Genomic DNA, 19895 nt, shown 5'->3' with positions numbered 1-19895 from the left:
CCAATAATAATAATAATAATTATTATTATTATTATTATTATTATTATTATTATTATTATTATTATTATTATTATTATTATTATTATTATTATTATTATTATTATTATTATTATTATTATTATTATTATTATTATTATTATTATTATTATTGCAATATTTCATCCTCATTTACGACAAAAATCTATGAATTCGCTGCATTCGGTCTAACGTTAGCAATCGCTGTTGCCGTGTACAATGTACACTCTCAAGATCATCGAGATCTTCTAAAAACTCCTGTAAATGATGATATCCAGTGTGATACTCCATCGCCAATCTTCGCATGTGATGTGTGAGTAGCAACAGCATACCCTGATCATAGCTATTCAATTTCGTCGCACTATGTGTTTCCAGTGCAATTACCCCTTCCGGGTGTTTAGAAACATTCAACGGTACATCTCCCGCCGTATCGCCAACAGCCACATCAGCAGCAGCAGCAGAAGGGATTTGATACAATTCCTCCATTGTTTCCATTGGAATAGTAACAACGCGATGCACCGCCCGCCAGTACATTCGCAGTTGATGATTCACCGGCCGCAGTTTCGCCCGTCGTTTCTGCAGCGCGGCGAGCATAACAACACCGAATAGTACACAAACAGGTACCATTGCCATAAACTTAAAGTTGAGATCATTTCCTTCTAACACTTCATCTGTGCCATTCACAACTCGCATGACTTCCAGTTGTTGATAGGTAAGTTGAATGAGCATTAATCGCAGGAGATTACCAAAAATGGCACTCCGAAATGGATGACGTAGGGCGGTTTCATAATGTCTATTAATAAGTGCATAACCTGCATCATCCGCCACTACGCCAGTTCGCAAATGGGCAAATGTATTCTCTCGCAGTTCCCGCAGTTCGGCCTCACTGCTGTTGGGATAATAATCCTCATGATAGTCGCGGATAATATTCGCCACAGATGCCATTTCCATTTCTAGTGTACGTCGTCGCTCCACCACACCTGGACGGCCGCCAAAGAGACTATGTCTAATCTCACGCACGGGAACCACAACGTAGTTCTCCCACAAACCACGAAGAACTGCATGCGCTGCCAACGCCGTACGCCGCAGTTCCGCCGTTGATTTACCACACATCCACATCAATGCAGGAAGTACAGTACAACTCGTCAAGAGTAAACGTCGCCAACGTATAGGAGATGGTGGAATGTGATTAGTCTGAATACTCTCTTGAAGTGAAGTCATGTGATTACGAGCAAACTCCGCCGTGTCTGTTAGCACTTGAAGGGTATTGGCTAAAGTGGCATTTGTAAAAGTTTGAAGATTCGATATACTCTCCCCCGCCGGCTTTGGAGCAGCATCAAAGAGAAGCGATTCCCCAGTGTGAGAAAAGAGAAATGGAACATCCCCTGCAGATGGACCAGAAAAACTAAAATCCGATATAGAAACAGTTGGTAGTCGAACTGTATTGGAAAGCTGTGAAACCGATGAAGCCACAACAGCACGAATATGACGTAAAAGTCGTTCTTCCAACATTTGATGATCTGTTAACGGTGATCCCAACGCCGGTCGTGATACAGGAGTTTCCACTTCTGCATTAGACACATACACATCAGCCGCCATATCTGCTATCGAGGCTACAAGCGCATTCATGCGATCTACTAAACCATATAAAGCTCCCAGACTTCGTACAACCACACGTCGATATCGAATTAAGAGAGATTTATGGGTAATAATATTAGAATGCAATAACTGTTTTTGTCCAGCCCAGCCTCTAAGAAAGAGACCACGCCACCACCACCATCCCCATCTATAACTAAGAGCCACATGAAATGAAGATTGAGTGTAGTGAATTTCTGCCCATGACCAGTATAAAAGATAAGATGAGATATGATCATGAATAGCAGCTAATCGCCGCATTAAAAATACGGCAAGATAACGTGTCCATAATAAAAGTTGTAGCCAACAAAGTAACTCATCTTCTATTGAAAGATGCACATCTGTATTACTAGTAGAAATCTTTGCGAGTAGATTATGAATAGATGGTGATACATGGGCAGTAACGCCTGTACCTTCTTGTTTATTCGTAATGGAATGCAGTAACAACACCACATCTTCTAGTTGATTTAATTGATAGGCAGTTGTTTCTATCTCATTAACAGCACCTCGACGTTCAAGCATAAGCCGCATGACAGCTGGGGAATGCACGAGTCGTAGAAATACTTTCCTCGCATGCTCCAGCAATGCAGAGGCAAATGTTGAAGAGAATGTGGAAAATCCCTGTGAAGGGGAATACGGAGATGAGAAAAAGGGAAAAAATGAGAAATTGTATTTCTCTTTCATCGCAAATGATCTGCGCTTATTGGAATCCTTTTTATTGGATTCATCACCGAAGCGAGACATTCCAAATAATACACCTTCTCCTCTCTTTTTCTGTTCTTTTATATATCTGTTTATATTTATGTTCGTATGCTTCGACTAAAGAGACTAAAAAAAATAAAACTATCAAATGAGGGAGAAACAGAAGAAAAAAAAATAAGTAATCTAATAAACAACATAAAAAGGGAAATGCTATCCATTAAATTATATATATATATATATATATATAATTTTGTATTGTTCAGCATTCAGCTCCATCATGTACTCTTCTTCTTATTCAATTCACTTTTGTCCGTTTTTTTCTTCTTAATATTTTTGGATTGGTCCAAGTGCTGTCATATTATTTTGAAGTTCTTTCTCTATTCGTCGAATGCACACACTTGTTAATACTCAATCTTCCAATTGTCTTCTTTTTATCTTTGTCTTAGTTCATAGCACTTAATTTTTTAAATGGTGCATCCGTCCCTATGGATTCATCCATTTATTGGGATAATTCATTTAAGTTATTTATTTTTCCAATTTAAAGTATTTGCTATTTCGCTGGTTCAAAAAAATGATACATCCAAATTATGCTCATAGTCTTAAAGTTTTTGTTTCTTTAATACCCTACGTGCACCGTGTTTTTTCTTTTTTTTCCTTATCATTCTCTTAGTTAGTTCCTTCTTCTTCTTCTTTCTTCTTCTGATATCTCCGTTGTTGCTTTCGAACACCATGCATTGATATGAGGTTTGTATACACTATATATATATATTGTATAGAAAGGAAAAAGAGAAAAAACGGGGGGCATTGTGCGTGATTGTTTATCTTCCAACACCTTTATTGCCTATGCAATAACATATACAGAAATACACACAATGCAAACGCAAACGAAAACAAAAAAAGAGTAGACTTTTACTCACGTATCCATATAAATCCATCTGTATATATGTATTGCCCCCTGACTAGTGCATCACAAACGTAGTAGTAGAATAATAATAGTAATAATAATGGTAATAATAACAGCAACGGAAAGTACACGTTTGTCAATGCAGTAAGAGCAGTAGCAATATAAATAAATAAAAAGATATTGGTGAAAGTGGAATACAATCACACAATATTTCTTTTTATTGTTGTTGTTTCCTTCTTTTCCTTTCTATCTTCCCATTTTTGTGGTTTTCCTTCACATTTGACCATTTGCTTCTCTCTTTCGAAGGAATACCAAGTAAAAAAAGCTAAAAAAACAAACGAAAAAAAACACACAAAGAAAGAAGCATGATAAGGAGGGGTAAAAAGATTTCTTTCATTCTTTTTTTTTACTTCTCCTTATCATTTACAACGATTGCTGCAGAAGACCATTTACAAAGGTGATTCTAACAACGGAAAAACTTTATACATTCAAAGTTAATGTATACAGTGTTATTTCCCCCTTAAAGTTTTCTTCTTTTTTCTTGCCTTGGTTATCTTATACTCTCTATTCATCTCCTGTTTTGACTATAGAAAGTAAACACAATCCACACATACACACACATACATACATACATCTCTTCATTTAAGAAAGAATAGGTGTAAGTGTGCATGTATGTATGTATGTATTTATATTTCTTTCTCTTTTAATTTTGTTTTCTCTCGGTATCCCTGTATACGTTCTTCCAGTCATTGTATTGGAGAATAACACGCATTCACAGTATCCCACTCTGTCTCATATATAATTAATAATAATGGTGACAAATGTAGGAAAAAAGAGAATAAGCGAAATCCCATATAACCCCCAAATGCCACAAAAAAGTAACGGCAAGTGAGGTAAGAGAAAAGAAACAAAGACAGAAACAAATAAACCAAAAAGAAAAAACAGGAGAAGAACAAAAAAAGAAGAATTATCAAAAAAAAAAAAGAAATCCGGCCTCACTCTACATGAAGTACCACTGTTATTAAACAACACAAACAATAAGAAAAAGAATGAATTACAAGAGATAAAAAAGATTTTTTAAAAAGGAACAAGCAGTACAGTAACAGATCAAATATATATACGAATTCCATCGGCAGATGTTTAGGGGTTTAATTGCGTAAGTCTATTGGCATATTTTTGGGATGTTATTTCCTCTGAAACCTTTTTATTTGGTCTATTCTTTTCGCCATTCCCTTTATTTATTCTTTTCTTTATTTTTTGATTTCAGTTTAAAAAAATTTTTTACGGAAGTGGGGCCAAGGGCATAGTCTTCACATCTCCCGCAATAAAGCCGGCCGCCGTCATCTTGCGCACCTGTTCCACTGTTGTGCCCTCTGCCACTTCCTTCAATACCAATTGTCCCTTTTCCACGTCAAACACGGCGTGTTCGGTGATAATGCGATTCACACAACCCTTTCCAGTGACTGGGAGTTGACAGCGTTCGACAATCTTCGATACGCCCTTCTTATTGCAGTGCAGCGTTGTCACGACCACACGTGTGCCGCTGGAGACGAGATCCATTGCCCCACCAGGACCCTTAACAAGTTTGCCGGGAATCATAAAGTTCGCGAGATCGCCATTGGCGCCAACCTCGAGGGCACCCAACATGGTGATATCCATGTGTCCACCACGAATCATCGCGAAGGAGGTGGCGCTGTCAAAGAGCGCGGCGCCTGGGAGATATGAGATGGTCTGTTTGCCGGCGTTAATCCAATCCGCATCGACCTTCTCCTCCTCTGGGAATGGGCCCATACCAATAAGTCCATTCTCCGACTGCAGTACGACATTCACGCCCTCTGGGATGTAATTTGCCGACTCTGTTGGGATGCCAATACCGAGATTCACGTACATGCCATCGGCAAACTCAAGGGCCGCACGGCGGGCAATGCGCTGACGGGCCTGCTCCTCCGGTGTACAAGCGGCCGCGACGGGCTTTGAGGCACCGCCCTTTGGAGAAATCATGCGTTTCTCAATAAGTGTCTGATAACGCTCGGGCACCACCACACGATCGACGTAGACACTTGGGAGATGCACCTCATTAGGGTCAATTTCACCGTTCTCCACAAGATTCTCCGCCTCGGCAATCACAACACGGCCGCACTGACCAACGGGAACGTTGAAGTTCCGGGCCGTGCCACGAAAGACGAGATTTCCACTGCGGTCTGCCTTCCACGCCTTTACAAGTGAGAAATCTGTGCGAATAGCCCGCTCGAGCACATACCAGCGCCCATCAATCAAACGAGTTTCTTTTGGCTGGGACTCACCGGCGGCGGATCCATCGGCGTTGTACTTTGTGATTTGACCGCCTGTCTGTGCGAGTGTACCAAAGCCAGTGGGCGTATAGAAAGCGGGAATGCCAGCACCACCCGCCCGCATGCGCTCCGCGAGAGAACCCTGTGGGCAGAACTCGAGTTCCACATCACCCGCAAAGTACTGTTTGGGGAAGATCTTGTTGTTGCCAACGTAACTGACAATCATCTTGCGGATCTGCTTGTCCTCAAAGAGAACACCAATGCCATAACCGTCCACACCAGCTCCATCACTGTAAATGCTCAAATCACGCACACCGCGGGCCTTTATCTCCTTCAGTACGGCATGCGGCATACCACAGGTGCCAAATCCACCAACAGCGAGGGTCGAACCGCTCTTAATATCGTTCACAGCCTTTGACAAAGACATAACCTTGTTCAGGCCCGCCAGTATGAAAAAGGATCGGCGCATCATTTCTTTTTTTAATAAGAATAAAAAGTGTTGTTAGTTTTTTCTATTTATTTAGGAATACTCTCTTGCTTTAAATCCGACTTAGCGTTGTTGTTGCGGCTTTTCTTCTTTTGCTTCTTCGCTTTTAAGTGTGTGTGTGTGTAACTGTATGTAAAAAGTTTATTTCTTTCGGTCTTTCCTTATTAAAGAGGATTAATCACACCAGTTCACTAATTCTCGCGCTTTTTGAAAAAAATCTTTACGCAATAGAGTTGATACAAGGTAAGAGAAATCACACAAAGTAAAAAAGGGAAAAAGGAAGAAAATAAAGTTTAAGGCATAACAATAAGATTAATATAGGCAGAGAAAGGAATAAAAAAATATACGCACAACAACAAGAAAAAAAATAGAACAAAGTATTCAATGAATGAGTATCACAAGAAAGAAAATAAAAGAGTTAATACAATGAAAAATGAGAAAATAAAATTAAATACAGAAACGCCTCCAAAAAAAATTGGCATAATTAGATAGACAAATACAAACGGACACACAGATACAGAGTGGTGGAAATAACAATAAGAATATTAATACTCAATAATGACAAGACTCACAAGAATATGATAAAGACAAGAAAGAGTAGAGAGAAAGAAAACGAAAAAAAAAAGGATTCCCTATTTCTCTTAACCAATTGTTGAAGCTCATAGCTGTAAGCAATTTCGCTTCATCAATAGAATGCAGTGACGATAGTTCTTTGTTGCTGCTGTTTTTTTTTTTTCTTTCGTTAAAGACATCAGGGAATAAATGAAGAGTTACACTCTCATAACCCAAGACCCCTGTGGGGTTAGAAAGAAGAAGATGTGAGGAGGAGTTCCCGTTCATCTTCCTCAAGTTGTGCAATTTCTCGCCACAATGTATTCCGCAAATCCAACAGTGTTCGCTCCTTCGCATGCACCGGCTCCTTCTGCGTTACAATAAACTCTAACAAAGCCGCGAAGTCTTCACTGGTGTGGGATAGAGACTTTTGACTCTTATTAGCACGACGGCCACTAGATGGTACTATCATCTCCCGTGCAGATAAGTCTTCAAACCGACGTTGTACTTCCCGCAGGGATTCAATAACTTTTACTACAGCCTCCTCCTTCTGCAACTTCCGTGCACGCGTCTCTGCGAGTGCTTTTGATAAACTCTCTGCTGAGATGAGCCCAATTGGTGCTTTATATGGTCCAAATGGCCGTGTTAATAGTCGTGAGGACTGTAATCGTAATTCTCTTGTGGGGCTTATATTACGATGAACGGCAAACATTGGTGTTGTGTACGGTGGTGGTGGGGGTGGGGCATTGCAAAAAAGAAAGAACTATCTTCGTTAACTGTATTTCCATCCACTGCTGTAGCTGCCAAAGGAATATTTTACGTCATACCAAGCCGTTCTATGACTTGTGTATGAAGATCTGCGGAGGCGAGTTCCAATTCCTCCTGTAAATGACGGTGAATTCGATCTTGTTGCCAATGACTTTCGGTTATTGCGGTTTGTTTACCAGTCTCACTTTCACCGTTATTGGTGTTTCTATTATATTTACCTTTATCATCGGGTTTATTAGCACTAACAGCATCATTATCATTATCATTAGCAGCATTAGCGGTAACTTTAACAGCTGATCCAGGCATATTCTCCTCATTATTACCAAATACCACTTTAGGTGTTTCTTGAACTTTATCCATGATATCATTAACATGTTCTTGCATTACCTGTACCTGTGTTTCAAGCCGAGATACACATTCATCTAGTTGTACAGTATCTAGTATAAGTTTATCACTACTAGCAGATGCTTGACGTGCTATAACACCTTCTAGAAGAGTAGCAGCTCCTTCTACTTCTTTTGTTAATAATGCAGTACGTTCATCATATTTTTCAGTAGCTGGCTTTGAATCTGTCTGCGATACCATCGTATTCACCGTTGTTTCAAGTTTTTGTAGTCTTTCTGATAACTCCGACATATGCATAGATTGAGAATCCATCAAAGGTTTTGCAACTGTCTCATTAGAGTCTTCTTCACATGAGGAATTTTTCACTGTTAACTCGGATAATTTCCTGCACTCTGAAGCGCACATGTCAATTCTAGTATCCAATTCCTCTATTCTTTTACTGAGTGAAGATTCAAGTGTGGAGAAAAGTTCGTTCATTTTTTCATGATCATCCTGTGTAATTTATTGGTCCATATCTTTCCTTGTAAAGTCATTTAATACTTCTATCTTCTTCTCTTCCTTCTCCTCTGTTATAGCCATCATTGCAGACGTTAACATTTGCATCTGTTCCTCCAGTTGTCCTATTTGCTGCTCCATCACACTTCTTGATGGTTTCTCTTCCCATCGCTGTTGTTGTTGTTGTTGTTGTTGTTGTTGTTGTTGTTGTTGTTGGGGATAATGATGTTGATAGTGGAGGAATTGCCTCTTCACTTCCCAGTCTTGCACGCAGTTGACGGTTCTGTTCTTCTAATGCCTCGCGTATGCGTTTTTGCTGTTGCTCTCGTGCATGTATGAGATCTGCAAAGGAATTAAATTCACGTATTCCACTATTTGGAGAATCTTCCTATGCAGAGCACAGAGTTAATCTTGTACTCACTTGACTATTTTACTGAGACGTAATATTACTCTAATTTTGTAGTTTTTATTACTCTGTTTGTTATTATAGTATATACATACATATATATACTTGTTTACCTTTTTCTATTATTATGTACTGCAATGGAGTTCGTGCTGTTGGCAAGGCGGCAAGGCGCGAAAATCCCTTCTTGATATAACTGTGGAGAAAACACAAATAATAGTACCAATAGCATCAAAGGAAGATACGAAGAATAACAAGAAAAAAAAACATTATCATTACAAATATTTCGTAGTGGAGGGATAGCAAGATCAGAATGTCTTTACAGCAACAGCAAGGAGGAGAAACACAAATCGTTTCTCGAAGCCAGACCTCAGATAAGCACAAAGACAAAACAAAACAAAACAAAAGAAACAGTTATCAGAGGCAGTGAGCAACAATAGGTCAATGGTAACAACAATAATAATGAGACAGGCATATCAGTCTAAGAAAAAGGAAAGCACAAAAAAAAAGGATAAAGGATAAAGATGGTGATAATGATAATGATATCCCAAGAGAGAAAGCACAGAGGTTCTAATGTATTGGACTAAATTCCATAACAAAGCAAATGTCTATCTCAATTCTTCTTTTTTTTCTTCTTTTTCTTTCATACTCTACTCGTTACCACAACTCATAATAAGAAGAACCAAGAAAAAAAAAGGGGGATGGAAAAAAGAGTTGTGCTTCTTTTGCGAGAAATGTATTTCTCTCATAAAGGTATCTAAGAAAGAGTCTGTGTACGACGTGGAAGAATAGCCCCAGATCCGACTCTTTTAATATTACTTTCCACATTCTCTATTTCTTTTGCGTAATGCAGTCTCGGTACCGTTGACACTACCCTCCCAGGTGATAGAACTTTGTATGGAGATATTTCCACCACCCGATCTTGTTGCTGAAAGAGATTACTTGCTGTTGGCATAGTTTGCGTCCTTTCCAACTGCGATTGTGATTGTAAATGGGATTGTGATTGTGATTGTGGTGGTGGAGTCGGTGCCCGGGAGACGGAGATGGATGGTGGTGAGAGAAAATCATTATCGCGATGTTTATGTGCATCGGGTGTTCGCTCCACTTCACACAACGGGGCGGGTGGGATATGCCACGATGGTGGAAATGACGGCATTGCACTAGCGGCTCTACTCTCATTAGTGGAACTGACGTATGATGGCACTCCACCACTTGTTGATTGTATCTGACCACACGATGTGGTGAAACTTCCATTCCGGTCCATCATAACTTTTGTTGGGGCGGCAGCAACTGTAGTAATAGCACTAGTCGTTGTAGTTGCTGTGGCACAGCTGGCTTGTGAGTGGGGAAATGTGGCTCCACGAGGATTACTACTATTACTATGATTGCTGCTGTTATGGATGATATTATTGTTATTATTGATATTGTTATCATTATTATTATGGTTGTTGCTATGGATGTGGGTAGGAGTGGTACTAATCTCTGTGAAGTTATCCCCCAGAGTTAATGGTGCTGTCTCTCCGCAGAGTTGACGGTGTTGTGTAGATGATCTTGACGATAAAACTCCCTGTTCTAGAAGCCCCACACGCATACATTCCCAAATCTCCGTCATTTGCTTCACAATCGCCTTTTCCCAATCGGATATACTCTTCGTTACCTTCATTGTATTCGCCTCCATTTGACGCGCATTATTCTCCAACAATCGACACAAGTTCTTCATTACCCGTGAAAGTTCCTCCAACATCATAAGATTGGAGTTCCCTACACTATCTTCTCTATGCAGCAATGGCGGATGTTCACAACTGCGAGTAGTTCGTCGTGGGGGACTAAGTAATAAACGGTGTACGGCATCTAAATCAACATCACTCGTAAATTTATCCCGTACAGTAGTAATAGTAGTATTACTAGTAGTGCATTCTTGTTGCCAACGTCGTACAGCTGTTCGTGCTATATCTGCATGGGCCTCCACCTTTACGGCAATAACTCGAATAGATTGTATAAATGGTTCCTTTATTGTATTGCTCTCTAATGCAGATTGTTCAATAGCATGGGCCGCACCCCGCACAGCATTCCGCACACTTTGCCTTACATCTTCTAAACACTCTGCGGCACGGTGCATTATTAAAGCCGCCTCACGATCCCCATCTAAACGTGCGAGCTCATTCTTTAATGCCGTCATTTCTGCTTGTGTGCGCTGCTGTTCTCGCTGGTATCGCACGCACTCCTGCTGTAATCGTCGCAGTTCCTGTTGTTGCTGTTCTATACATATTCCATTGTTTTGTGTATGCCGCACATGACGCTGAAGGGCGACTGTTGTTGCCGCCGCATGCTCCGCCACACGCTGTTCTACTTGACGGAGTGCACTCGACAAAACGGCGAGTTTAGACTCCATTTCCTCCACATATGTGTTCGATGCTGTTTGAACGGCTTGCATCATACTTTCCTGCCGCTGTGCATTCTCCCGCTTTAATTGGACGAGACAATTCGTTACTTTAGACTCTAACATTGCAGATGTAAGTAATGTGGCATTTGTTAACTGTAGGGATGAAGCATGTGAAGTGGAATGGGAGAATGGCAAGCGTGTAGATATAACGCTATCTATATTAGACGCCTGTGTGGGTACACCATTATCATCATTATCTTCTTCTTCTTCACGCATTATGTCAATCTCTCCATTGTGCATGGCCTCACGAAGGGCCTCCACTACATCACTCTTCTTCACTAACGGCAGTGGTGGTGTTAATTCCTGTAATCGCATTAACTCCAGCAGTCGTTGGGTGTAAAGTTGATACAACACACGTGTCTCTTCCGCCACACGGAGTCGACTGGCGAGTGTCTTCTCACGCTGCAGTGCGGCTGCCAGTTCCTTTTCACGATCCTGCAGTCTTGTTTCTAGTGCATGACGGAGATGGGCGTAGGCGTCTTTTCCATCCACCCGCTCTTCCTGTTCTTCGCGTTGACTGGAATAGCCTCTACGGTAGTTTACAGTATCAATTTCTTCTAATAAACCCCGTGATTGGGGTTCGCTTGTGGGTTTTAACGGTTTACTCATCGTAGAGGTGGACTGCGCCAGACGCACACGAAATGATCGCCCATCCGATGTCCCTATCCCAGCCATTCCAGTATTGTTATTGTTATTAATATAATTGTTGTTATTGCCAACACTGAGAACGTCGTTGTTTTTGTTATTGCCATTACTACTGTTGTTGTTAGTAGTGTAGTTATTCATACTACTACTACTACTACTACTACTACTACTACTACTACTACTACTACTAATTTGATTATTATTGGCCACTACGGAGATGGATCGACGCTCTCCAAATCCCTGCAAACATGAAGCGGCTGACCGTATGGGCAGCCCTGTCGTGTCTGTCATCTTGCATACAGGGAAATCGAGAGAATAGGTGTATTAATAACACTTAAATACGTATCTAAACAAGTGCAATAATAACAATAATAATAAGTAAATATGTAATACAAGCAATAAACCAAATAGAAATAATGTAACAAGTTAACAGATAAATTTAACTCTACACAAGCGGTGTGTCCTTTACGCTAAAGAAATATTCTGTTTAAATCCCTACAAACCGAGTGGAAACCACAACTATAGTGAGAATACTGTGTTCGTCTGTCGGGTATAACAAAAATAAGTGCCCAATACCAGCACCTACAGAAGCAAATAGAGAAGAAGAGAAATAATAATAAAAGAACAAAACGATATCGAATCTGTATATTAACAAATATATATTTATATATCAAGTACAACCAATGCGATAGGCAAAAAACGACAACAATATGTAGTGTGATTAAAAGAAGGAATTTAATTGGGGAAAGAAAAAAAAAGAGAATCCTTTGAAATAAATACACACACAAACACACAAAGATATATATATATATATAATTGACTTATGTTTTTTATTCAGTCACACTTATACTGTACTGTCTCAAAAATAATCAACAAAAAAAACAGTGAAATATAGAGATGAAGGAGTTAAGAAAATATATATATTAATGTTCATAACAGTTTTTTTCTGGAGACTCTCTATACGTAGAAATGTCCTTCTCCTCTATGGATATTCAGCTCCTTGGAGAAATAATTGTATAAACACAAATAAGCGGTAAATAAAAGAAATAAAAATAAAAGAAACAAAAGTCTCTTTGAAAGGAGCATCTATGGTATTCGCAGAAACAAACTACTTATCTATTTTTTCTTTATTCCTGCTGGTTCGTAATACACCAAAAGAGCGTTTATCTTTACTGTTATCATTTTACTTTGTTTCTTAAAGGCTGAGCCCCCTCTCTGTCTCCTTACGGTCATCATCCCAAGAGTGATTCACAATACACAAACAGTGTCTATCCTCCTCTTTTCTCTCTCTGTATATAAATAAATAAATAAATATATATATATATATATATATGTGTAATATTTGCTTTACAGTGCACCGGCCAGGGAGCGGAGGTGAAGCATCTCTGCCAAGTGCGCCGTAGACTCACGTCCATCCACAATCACAACATCACGTCTCACGTAATCACGCAGCGGTGGTACGAGAAAATCTTCCGTGTTCGTCACACAATCATTCCAATGCGCTACAGGCACAACGGGCGATAATCCCGCCGTTGTTGGACCCTCATGCCCAAATACCACCACAAACGATTCCTCTGTTTGCGCTAATAATTGTTGTTGTTCCTGTTGTTGTCTCTGCACGGCCACGGGTATTGTACGTGGAAGTGGACAGGAGAGAAGTACCGGGCGCACCTCACCTGTGTATTTCCCCAATCCCCGCTCCACCGTTAATGTATATAACATGCGCTCTGCCAACACCGCGAGGCGAAAAGGTGAACCAAATGTTTCCAACGCCGTGGAGGCATTTGTGGGATCACTCGGATTTGCGTAGTGAATGCCTTTTGTGCTTTGAATCATTCCCGGCTGCATTAACGCACTTGTGGCGGCGGCGACGGACTCTTGTAAAGATTGGGCCTCCAGCACAGCAGCCGCGAAGGCTTTGGAGTTTGGATCGGCATCAATAATATCATGCGCCCGCCAGAACTGTTCGCGGCGGGACTCACGTAATTTCTCCTGCACACTTGTGGGGACTTCATTTATATTTCCTCCGTTTTGTTCTTCGATAAATACATTACTTGGTGGGACCGCCGCGAGAAAGGCGGTGAAGAGTGTACAGACATCAAAGGTAGACACCTCCACACTATATCCCGCCGTTCGCGCCACACAACGAATTTGTGTAGGACTTCTAATAAAACTCCCTCGTGTGCGTAGTAATTGTTTGAGTTCCTGATGTACAAGTCGCTGAGATTCAATCTTCACATCATCTGGTACTTCACGCCATGGTTGTTGTGCCAACTTTGCTGATACACCACAGCGTGCTAGTAATTGTCGTAGTGTTCCCACGCCATCCTCTACGTGGTGTAGACTTAATAGACTCGCCACTACTGGATGATACCACATAGCTCCCCATAGTGAGAAATGACGTAAAAGGAATAATTGATCCTCATCAAAGTTCACAAGTTGCATCATATTACTAGAGGCGGCAACCTTGTGAAATCGATTAAGGTTCTCCTCCGTGACATCGTCTAGTGGACCACGACGTATACCTTTTCGTAAAGTGACTTCATTGTGTAAACGACGCATTTCTACCAGATATGTTCCATAGTCAATGAGACGCCGAGTAAAGAGATCACAGACACCTACAGCTGCATGCCACAAAACAGGCTCCTTCACACGATTAAGAAGAATTGCCAAATCATATACCTCAAGGGCACAACTTTTTCCAGCACACTCCGCAGCGTAATACGTTTGCTCTAAAAACTCCGGAACTTCTTCATTCATCCAATCAAGTCTTTCTTGACTTTGTGAAGGTGTCATTTCATTTTCATCATCCTCCATATCATCATCATCACTAGTGTTACTACTACTATCGCTGTTGCTGTCACTAAAATCACTCTCATCATCCTTCTCCTCTGTAGCACTATTTCCATATCTACGTAGACGACGCCGTTGTCTGCGTGTTTGACGACGTCGACGTCGCCGACGTTCTCGTCGCTGCTGTTCTCGAAAGAATTGTTCCACCTCCTCGTGAATGCTTTCACGTCCCCAAACTATAAGTCGTGTATTATCATCCGCGCGGAGGTTGTCAAGAAGGAATGGACGATACGAATCTAATACCACTACAATATGCCGTTGGAGATCAAAGAAAGAACGCAGTGCGACTGGGGCACCAAGACCAATGAGAACAAAGAGCTCATCCACCGGCGGTTCTTCTTCACTGAGTCTCTCTGTATCCTGTGCCAGGCTTGTACGTTGAATGACCTCTCGTGCCTCGGCGTATTCAAATATAGGATGAAGATTAAAAGGAATAAAACAGGCCTTTAAGAGAGATGTTAGTGTGAGAGATGCCGCTGCCGCATCTGCGTGATAGGCCACAAACAACTGAATGGGTTTACGAGTTGTGTGGTAGAAGCGATTAATATGCTCCCATGGAGTTGGAGAGTCACCCATACCTTATCTATTTATTTCTAGGATACGTTGTTTTAATTGTTCTGTTTTTTTAATATATTTGTTTTACAAAAAAAAAAAAAAAAATACATACAATGCAGAAGGAGAAAAGGAAAGAAAGGACACAAAGAAAAATATATTTATTCAGTAAAAAAGTTAAAGTCATCACAAATATTCCTTTTAACCCTCACTACATTTCTTTGTATCAAAAGAATTAATATATATATATATATATATATATATATATATATATATAAAGTGTTTTTGTTTGTTTTTTCTTTATCCCCATACTTTTTTCTCCACATCCTCCAGAGAATAAAAAAAAATAAATAAATAATAATAAGTACATATACAATTCCCTTAACGGCAGTATAGATAACATTGCGCTATAGTTTCTTGAATAAGTAAAGGTGTAATGCGTGATACAGCCTCATCAAGCTTAGCTCTACCATTTTCAACAGCTTTACTAACAAGATCACTTTCTAAAATAATGTCATTACAGTGGGTTCCACTGCTATTATTTGCTTTTTCGATATTATTGCTCGGTAACTTTTGTTTTTGCTTCAAAACAGTCAAAGCAATTTCTTGACGACGCAAATACCATCGTCGCATTACCTGAAACATTGTGCTTGGTACAGTGTGCTGCAGTAAGAACTCCCCGTTAATGTTCGCCATACGGAATGCCTCCTGCATGGATAGATCCTGCATTACTGAAGCTTCTTCTCGCACTCCTGTCTTCGTACTTAACTCTTCAGAACCCGCAGTAGAGCTTAATGCCTTGTTTAATTGTATGTTTTCCATCTTTGTTAACCAGAGAATAATATCATCTGTGTTCCAATGTAATGGATCTCTTCGTGGGAGTTGTGGATCCCCATGGGGGTCACCTAATGTATTAAGAATAACAGTCATTAAAGACTCGGGTATTTGGGAGATTTCACGACGAATTGGAACTGAAATATTACTTGCAGCTGCTATTGGTAGTTTTGAATTACTTGCATTTTGCATTCCTTGTTTTTCTTCTGTTATAAATCGTGGAAGTGGCATGGTATATTCATTTTCCTCAGTCATTATAGTAGCATCGGTAGAGTTTTCCACATCATGATCTTCATAGTTATTACTATTACTATTATTATCATTGTTATTCTCATCCACGTTACTGGTAGTCAATTCCTTCTCCACATACTCCTCATAACTTGTATAGTTTCTCTCAAATAATTTCCTTCGTGTCTCTAGTTCCCGCGAGTGAAGTTCCTCCATAGTGCGTAATCGCGTTGAAATTCCCTTATCACGCTGTAATACACCCATATCCTCTAATGCATTGTTTTCCTTTATATGTCCCTCTTCTTGCATCTTTTTAACAGAAAGTCTTCCTATTGTTGTAAACCTGGACCATTCCGGTCCAAAGTGGGCGGTGCGTATTTCCTCGCTGGACGCCGCATTCGCAAAGGCATCCATATCCACGCCACTCCAGGCACTGTAAAAACCATCCGATGGATCACTGAAAGACGCCTCTTCACCAAAGGGATCATTAGGGGATAAGGAACGGTGTTTCAGTGTACGCCGGGCACATAAAATGGCACTGTATTGATCAACTATATGTGTATGATTGGCAATATGTATGGGACGGAAAATATGCAATAAAGCTTGGATAGGAGTTCGCAGTGACGTCTTCCTCCAAATCATCATTAGCATTATTATTATTATTATTTCCAATACTAATGCTACCAATGATAATTATAACAAATGTGCGTTTTCTTTATCCCTTCACAATCGCCACAATAGCACACCATATATAAACGAAGAAAAACACCTCTCCTACAGTCCCTCACTAGTACTTAGTGCTCAGTTACCACACAGACACACAGACAAATGTATATATATACATATAGATAGATGAGAAAAAGAGAGAGGAAAAAAAAAATAAAATTAATGATTTTGTGTTTTAACAAAGTAGCCGTGTCAAAATGGTGATGTACATTCTCATCAGTAATATCATCACTGTTACTTGGAATGAAAAGCATTATCTCTGCCATTATCACTACCACCACCAAGATAGTTTGTCTCTTATTTGCTCTTCATCCCCTCCTCCTCTCTTTTTAACTTTTGATCAGTTTTAAAATATGCTTCAAGACTCGTCCATACACACATACACACACACAAGCATTGTTCAAAAAAAAAAACCCCTGGAAGGAGGCAGAATCAGCAAAAAGAAAAAAAAAAACAAATATATATCTAAAAAAAAAAAAAAACAGACCTTCCTAGAAGCTGTTGACCTGCGATGCATACCCCATGGGGTGTGACTTATGAAACTTCCACGCGGAAGCAATAATCTTATCAATATTGTCGTACTTGAGCTCCCAGCCGAGCACTGAAATCGCCTCCGCACCAGAAGCCACCAACACCGGTGGATCTCCCAATCGGCGTTCACACTCCTTCGCTGGAATTGGATGCCCCGTCACACGGCGAGCGGCGGCGATGACTTCCCGTACCGAATATCCGTGAGAAGTGCCGAGATTAAAGGCGGAGAAGTACCGCGCGGTATCGTCCGGACCGAGTCGCGCCAAAAAGTCCAACGCACACAAATGCGCCGTGGCGAGATCGTAGACATGCACGTAATCCCGCACGCATGTTCCATCGGGTGTGGGGTAATCCGTGCCAAAGATAGAGACAAAGTCCTGCACAGGCGGCAGTTGTTTTTCACGTCGGTGTTTGTTGATTTCCTCCGCCAATGGCACACGTAGAATGAGGGGAATGAGGTGTGTTTCGGGCTCGTGGTCCTCGCCAATATCACCGTCCTCGTCGGCCCCACAGGCGTTGAAGTACCGCAGACATACACTTTTAATCCCATACGCTTTTGCGCAGTCTTTGAGAAGCCATTCGGCAATCAATTTAGTCTCGCCGTATGGACTTTCCGGGCTTTTCTTGGCATCTGGACGGATTGGCTCCATACACACACTTTCCGTACCCTCCGCATTTGTGATGGTCGCAGGATTGCCGAAGAGGGCTGCGGTGCTGGAGAAGACGATCTTATCACAGTTGTGGCTTCGCATGACTTCTAACAATCGAATAATACCAACAACGTTGTTATCATAGTACATCAGTGGATTTTGCACACTTTCAGGCACAACAATGGAGGCACACATGTGCACCACCGCATCAATAGGGGCATGGCGCACGAAAACGTCATTTAGGAAATTTACATCTCGCACATCTCCAACTTCAAGTACTGCGTAACGTCCAACCTGACCATCTACGGTTGATTCATGCACGCCTTTCTTTATGGCATTCTCTTTTGTATCAATATGATCTGTTCGACCGCGTGTTGCCTCCAGACTGTCCACTATCACCACACTGTGAGAAGTCCGGCGCAATAACGATCGCACAAAGTGAGTACCAATGTATCCCGCCCCTCCACAGACCAAAATTCGCATTTTTTTTTTATTTTATTTCTAGGATTCTTTGTTTGTTTGTTTGTCTTTCTGTTTGTTTGCTTTTTTTCCTTTTTACTCTGATTGTCTTTGTTTTTTATGAACAAAACAGAGTCAGCCTACTTAATGGAGTTCCTTGCTTTATTATTACTTCTCGGAAAATGCAAAGGGAAGAAACCAACAAACAAAGGCACATTGAAAACAAAATATTCTTTATTTGAAAAACATTTAAAACACCAGGCGAAGTACACCAGACGCCCATCAAAGGGTAAATAAACCCACACAACTCAAACAATAATAATAATAATAATAATATTCTTGTTATTATTATTATTATTATTATTATTATTATTATTATTATTATTATTATTATTAATCATAAAAAGGAAGAAAAACAAGACAGTTAATGAAGAAAAAAACCACCAAATACACGACTGCAAGGAGTTTTAAGCTTTTACTATATCTAATACTGCCACATTGATTTGTGAAATTATTTTTTTTTCCTTACGCTTCTTTCTTTGTAAGCAAACGTCAACGCTCTTGATACACTTAATGGGTGGAGAACAGCTCCTCGATTCCAGTTGATAAGAAGAAGCAAATGAAAATTTCCTACCAAAAAATTAAACTGTTAAATACGGCGCAAAATAGTAGTATGAACCAAAGAAAAAAAAAGAAGAGGGAAAAAAAGAGAGAGAAACCGGTCAAAAGGAAGCGCCAGCCATGACAATTGTTTCCATTTTTGTTATCTATTTGTATTCCCTTTATTATTTTGCATTTTGCGCTTTGCTTCATTCTACCTTATACTTCCGTTATTACGCACATAAGCGGAGGAGCTGTGCGGAAAGTAGAAAAAATCTATTATTATTTTCCATTAATGTTTTGTTTTAAATTACATTTAATCCAGATTTCGAATTTCAGAAACAAACATGCATTCATATCCATATTACTCATGACGCATATTTGCTTGTTGTTGCTATTGTTATTGTTATTTCTCTTACATCAGTCCATTATTTATTTCCTTCTATCTTTTTTGTTGTTTTTTTGTGGAAATCAAATAGCATGAAATACATAAACGAGGGAGGGGAGAGGTAAAAGCGAAATGGAAATGAAGTAATCCATAATACAAGATGGACATACGCCGAAACCGAGAAAATAGTAAAAATTGAGATGTAATAATAATGATAAAAGTAGCAAATAATAAATGTGATAAGAGAATAACCTATGCACTTGCGTCTTCAGAATACACATGTTTTTTTTTTCCTTTTTTTAACTTTCTTTTTTGTCTCTTTTTATTGCTATTATACCTTAAAAAATTCAGCAAGCAGAATCATTCTGAAAAATGATAATTGCTCTCCT

At 40.0% G+C, this 19895-nt stretch overlaps 9 protein-coding genes across 9 annotated transcripts; all 9 read right to left on the bottom strand.

Moving 5' to 3' along the window:
* Nucleotides 1–168: 168 nt before the first annotated feature.
* On the bottom strand, nt 169–2394 carry LSM04_000889 (Nuclear control of ATP synthase 2; the record flags this gene model as incomplete). The annotated part of the gene is made up of 1 exon (XM_067331794.1): nt 169–2394. One exon carries the CDS (start codon nt 2392–2394, stop codon nt 169–171), a length of 2226 nt encoding a protein of 741 aa, XP_067190141.1.
* A 2143-nt stretch (nt 2395–4537) lies between these two features.
* LSM04_001033 (Coenzyme A transferase family I) lies at nt 4538–6019 on the bottom strand (the record flags this gene model as incomplete). The annotated part of the gene is made up of 1 exon (XM_067331793.1): nt 4538–6019. The coding sequence occupies one exon, from the start codon at nt 6017–6019 to the stop codon at nt 4538–4540; it is 1482 nt and encodes a 493-aa protein (XP_067190144.1).
* Nucleotides 6020–6836: 817 nt separating this feature from the next.
* On the bottom strand, nt 6837–7298 carry LSM04_000918 (uncharacterized protein; the record flags this gene model as incomplete). Its single annotated transcript, XM_067331791.1, has 1 exon — nt 6837–7298. The coding sequence occupies one exon, from the start codon at nt 7296–7298 to the stop codon at nt 6837–6839; it is 462 nt and encodes a 153-aa protein (XP_067190142.1).
* A 104-nt stretch (nt 7299–7402) lies between these two features.
* LSM04_002009 (uncharacterized protein) lies at nt 7403–8176 on the bottom strand (the record flags this gene model as incomplete). Its single annotated transcript, XM_067331790.1, has 1 exon — nt 7403–8176. One exon carries the CDS (start codon nt 8174–8176, stop codon nt 7403–7405), a length of 774 nt encoding a protein of 257 aa, XP_067190165.1.
* Nucleotides 8177–8228: 52 nt separating this feature from the next.
* On the bottom strand, nt 8229–8697 carry LSM04_004093 (uncharacterized protein; the record flags this gene model as incomplete). The annotated part of the gene is made up of 2 exons (XM_067331789.1): nt 8229–8582; nt 8692–8697. 2 exons carry the CDS (start codon nt 8695–8697, stop codon nt 8229–8231), a joined length of 360 nt encoding a protein of 119 aa, XP_067190193.1.
* A 657-nt stretch (nt 8698–9354) lies between these two features.
* LSM04_003154 (uncharacterized protein) lies at nt 9355–11976 on the bottom strand (the record flags this gene model as incomplete). Its single annotated transcript, XM_067331788.1, has 1 exon — nt 9355–11976. The coding sequence occupies one exon, from the start codon at nt 11974–11976 to the stop codon at nt 9355–9357; it is 2622 nt and encodes an 873-aa protein (XP_067190180.1).
* A 1056-nt stretch (nt 11977–13032) lies between these two features.
* Nucleotides 13033–15114, bottom strand: LSM04_002461 (CDC45 family; the record flags this gene model as incomplete). The annotated part of the gene is made up of 1 exon (XM_067331787.1): nt 13033–15114. One exon carries the CDS (start codon nt 15112–15114, stop codon nt 13033–13035), a length of 2082 nt encoding a protein of 693 aa, XP_067190174.1.
* A 357-nt stretch (nt 15115–15471) lies between these two features.
* Nucleotides 15472–16803, bottom strand: LSM04_007203 (uncharacterized protein; the record flags this gene model as incomplete). Its single annotated transcript, XM_067331786.1, has 1 exon — nt 15472–16803. One exon carries the CDS (start codon nt 16801–16803, stop codon nt 15472–15474), a length of 1332 nt encoding a protein of 443 aa, XP_067190220.1.
* Nucleotides 16804–17369: 566 nt separating this feature from the next.
* On the bottom strand, nt 17370–18542 carry LSM04_001036 (NAD-dependent epimerase/dehydratase; the record flags this gene model as incomplete). Its single annotated transcript, XM_067331785.1, has 1 exon — nt 17370–18542. One exon carries the CDS (start codon nt 18540–18542, stop codon nt 17370–17372), a length of 1173 nt encoding a protein of 390 aa, XP_067190145.1.
* Between the last annotated feature and the right edge of the window lie 1353 nt (nt 18543–19895).

The sequence above is a fragment of the Trypanosoma melophagium genome (assembly GCF_022059095.1).
Source record: "Trypanosoma melophagium isolate St. Kilda chromosome Unknown ctg29segment0, whole genome shotgun sequence".
In the NCBI taxonomy this organism is placed as follows: domain Eukaryota; phylum Euglenozoa; class Kinetoplastea; order Trypanosomatida; family Trypanosomatidae; genus Trypanosoma; species Trypanosoma melophagium.
Note: the sequence above shows the minus strand (reverse complement) of the source record. Positions and strands in the feature narration are given on the sequence as shown.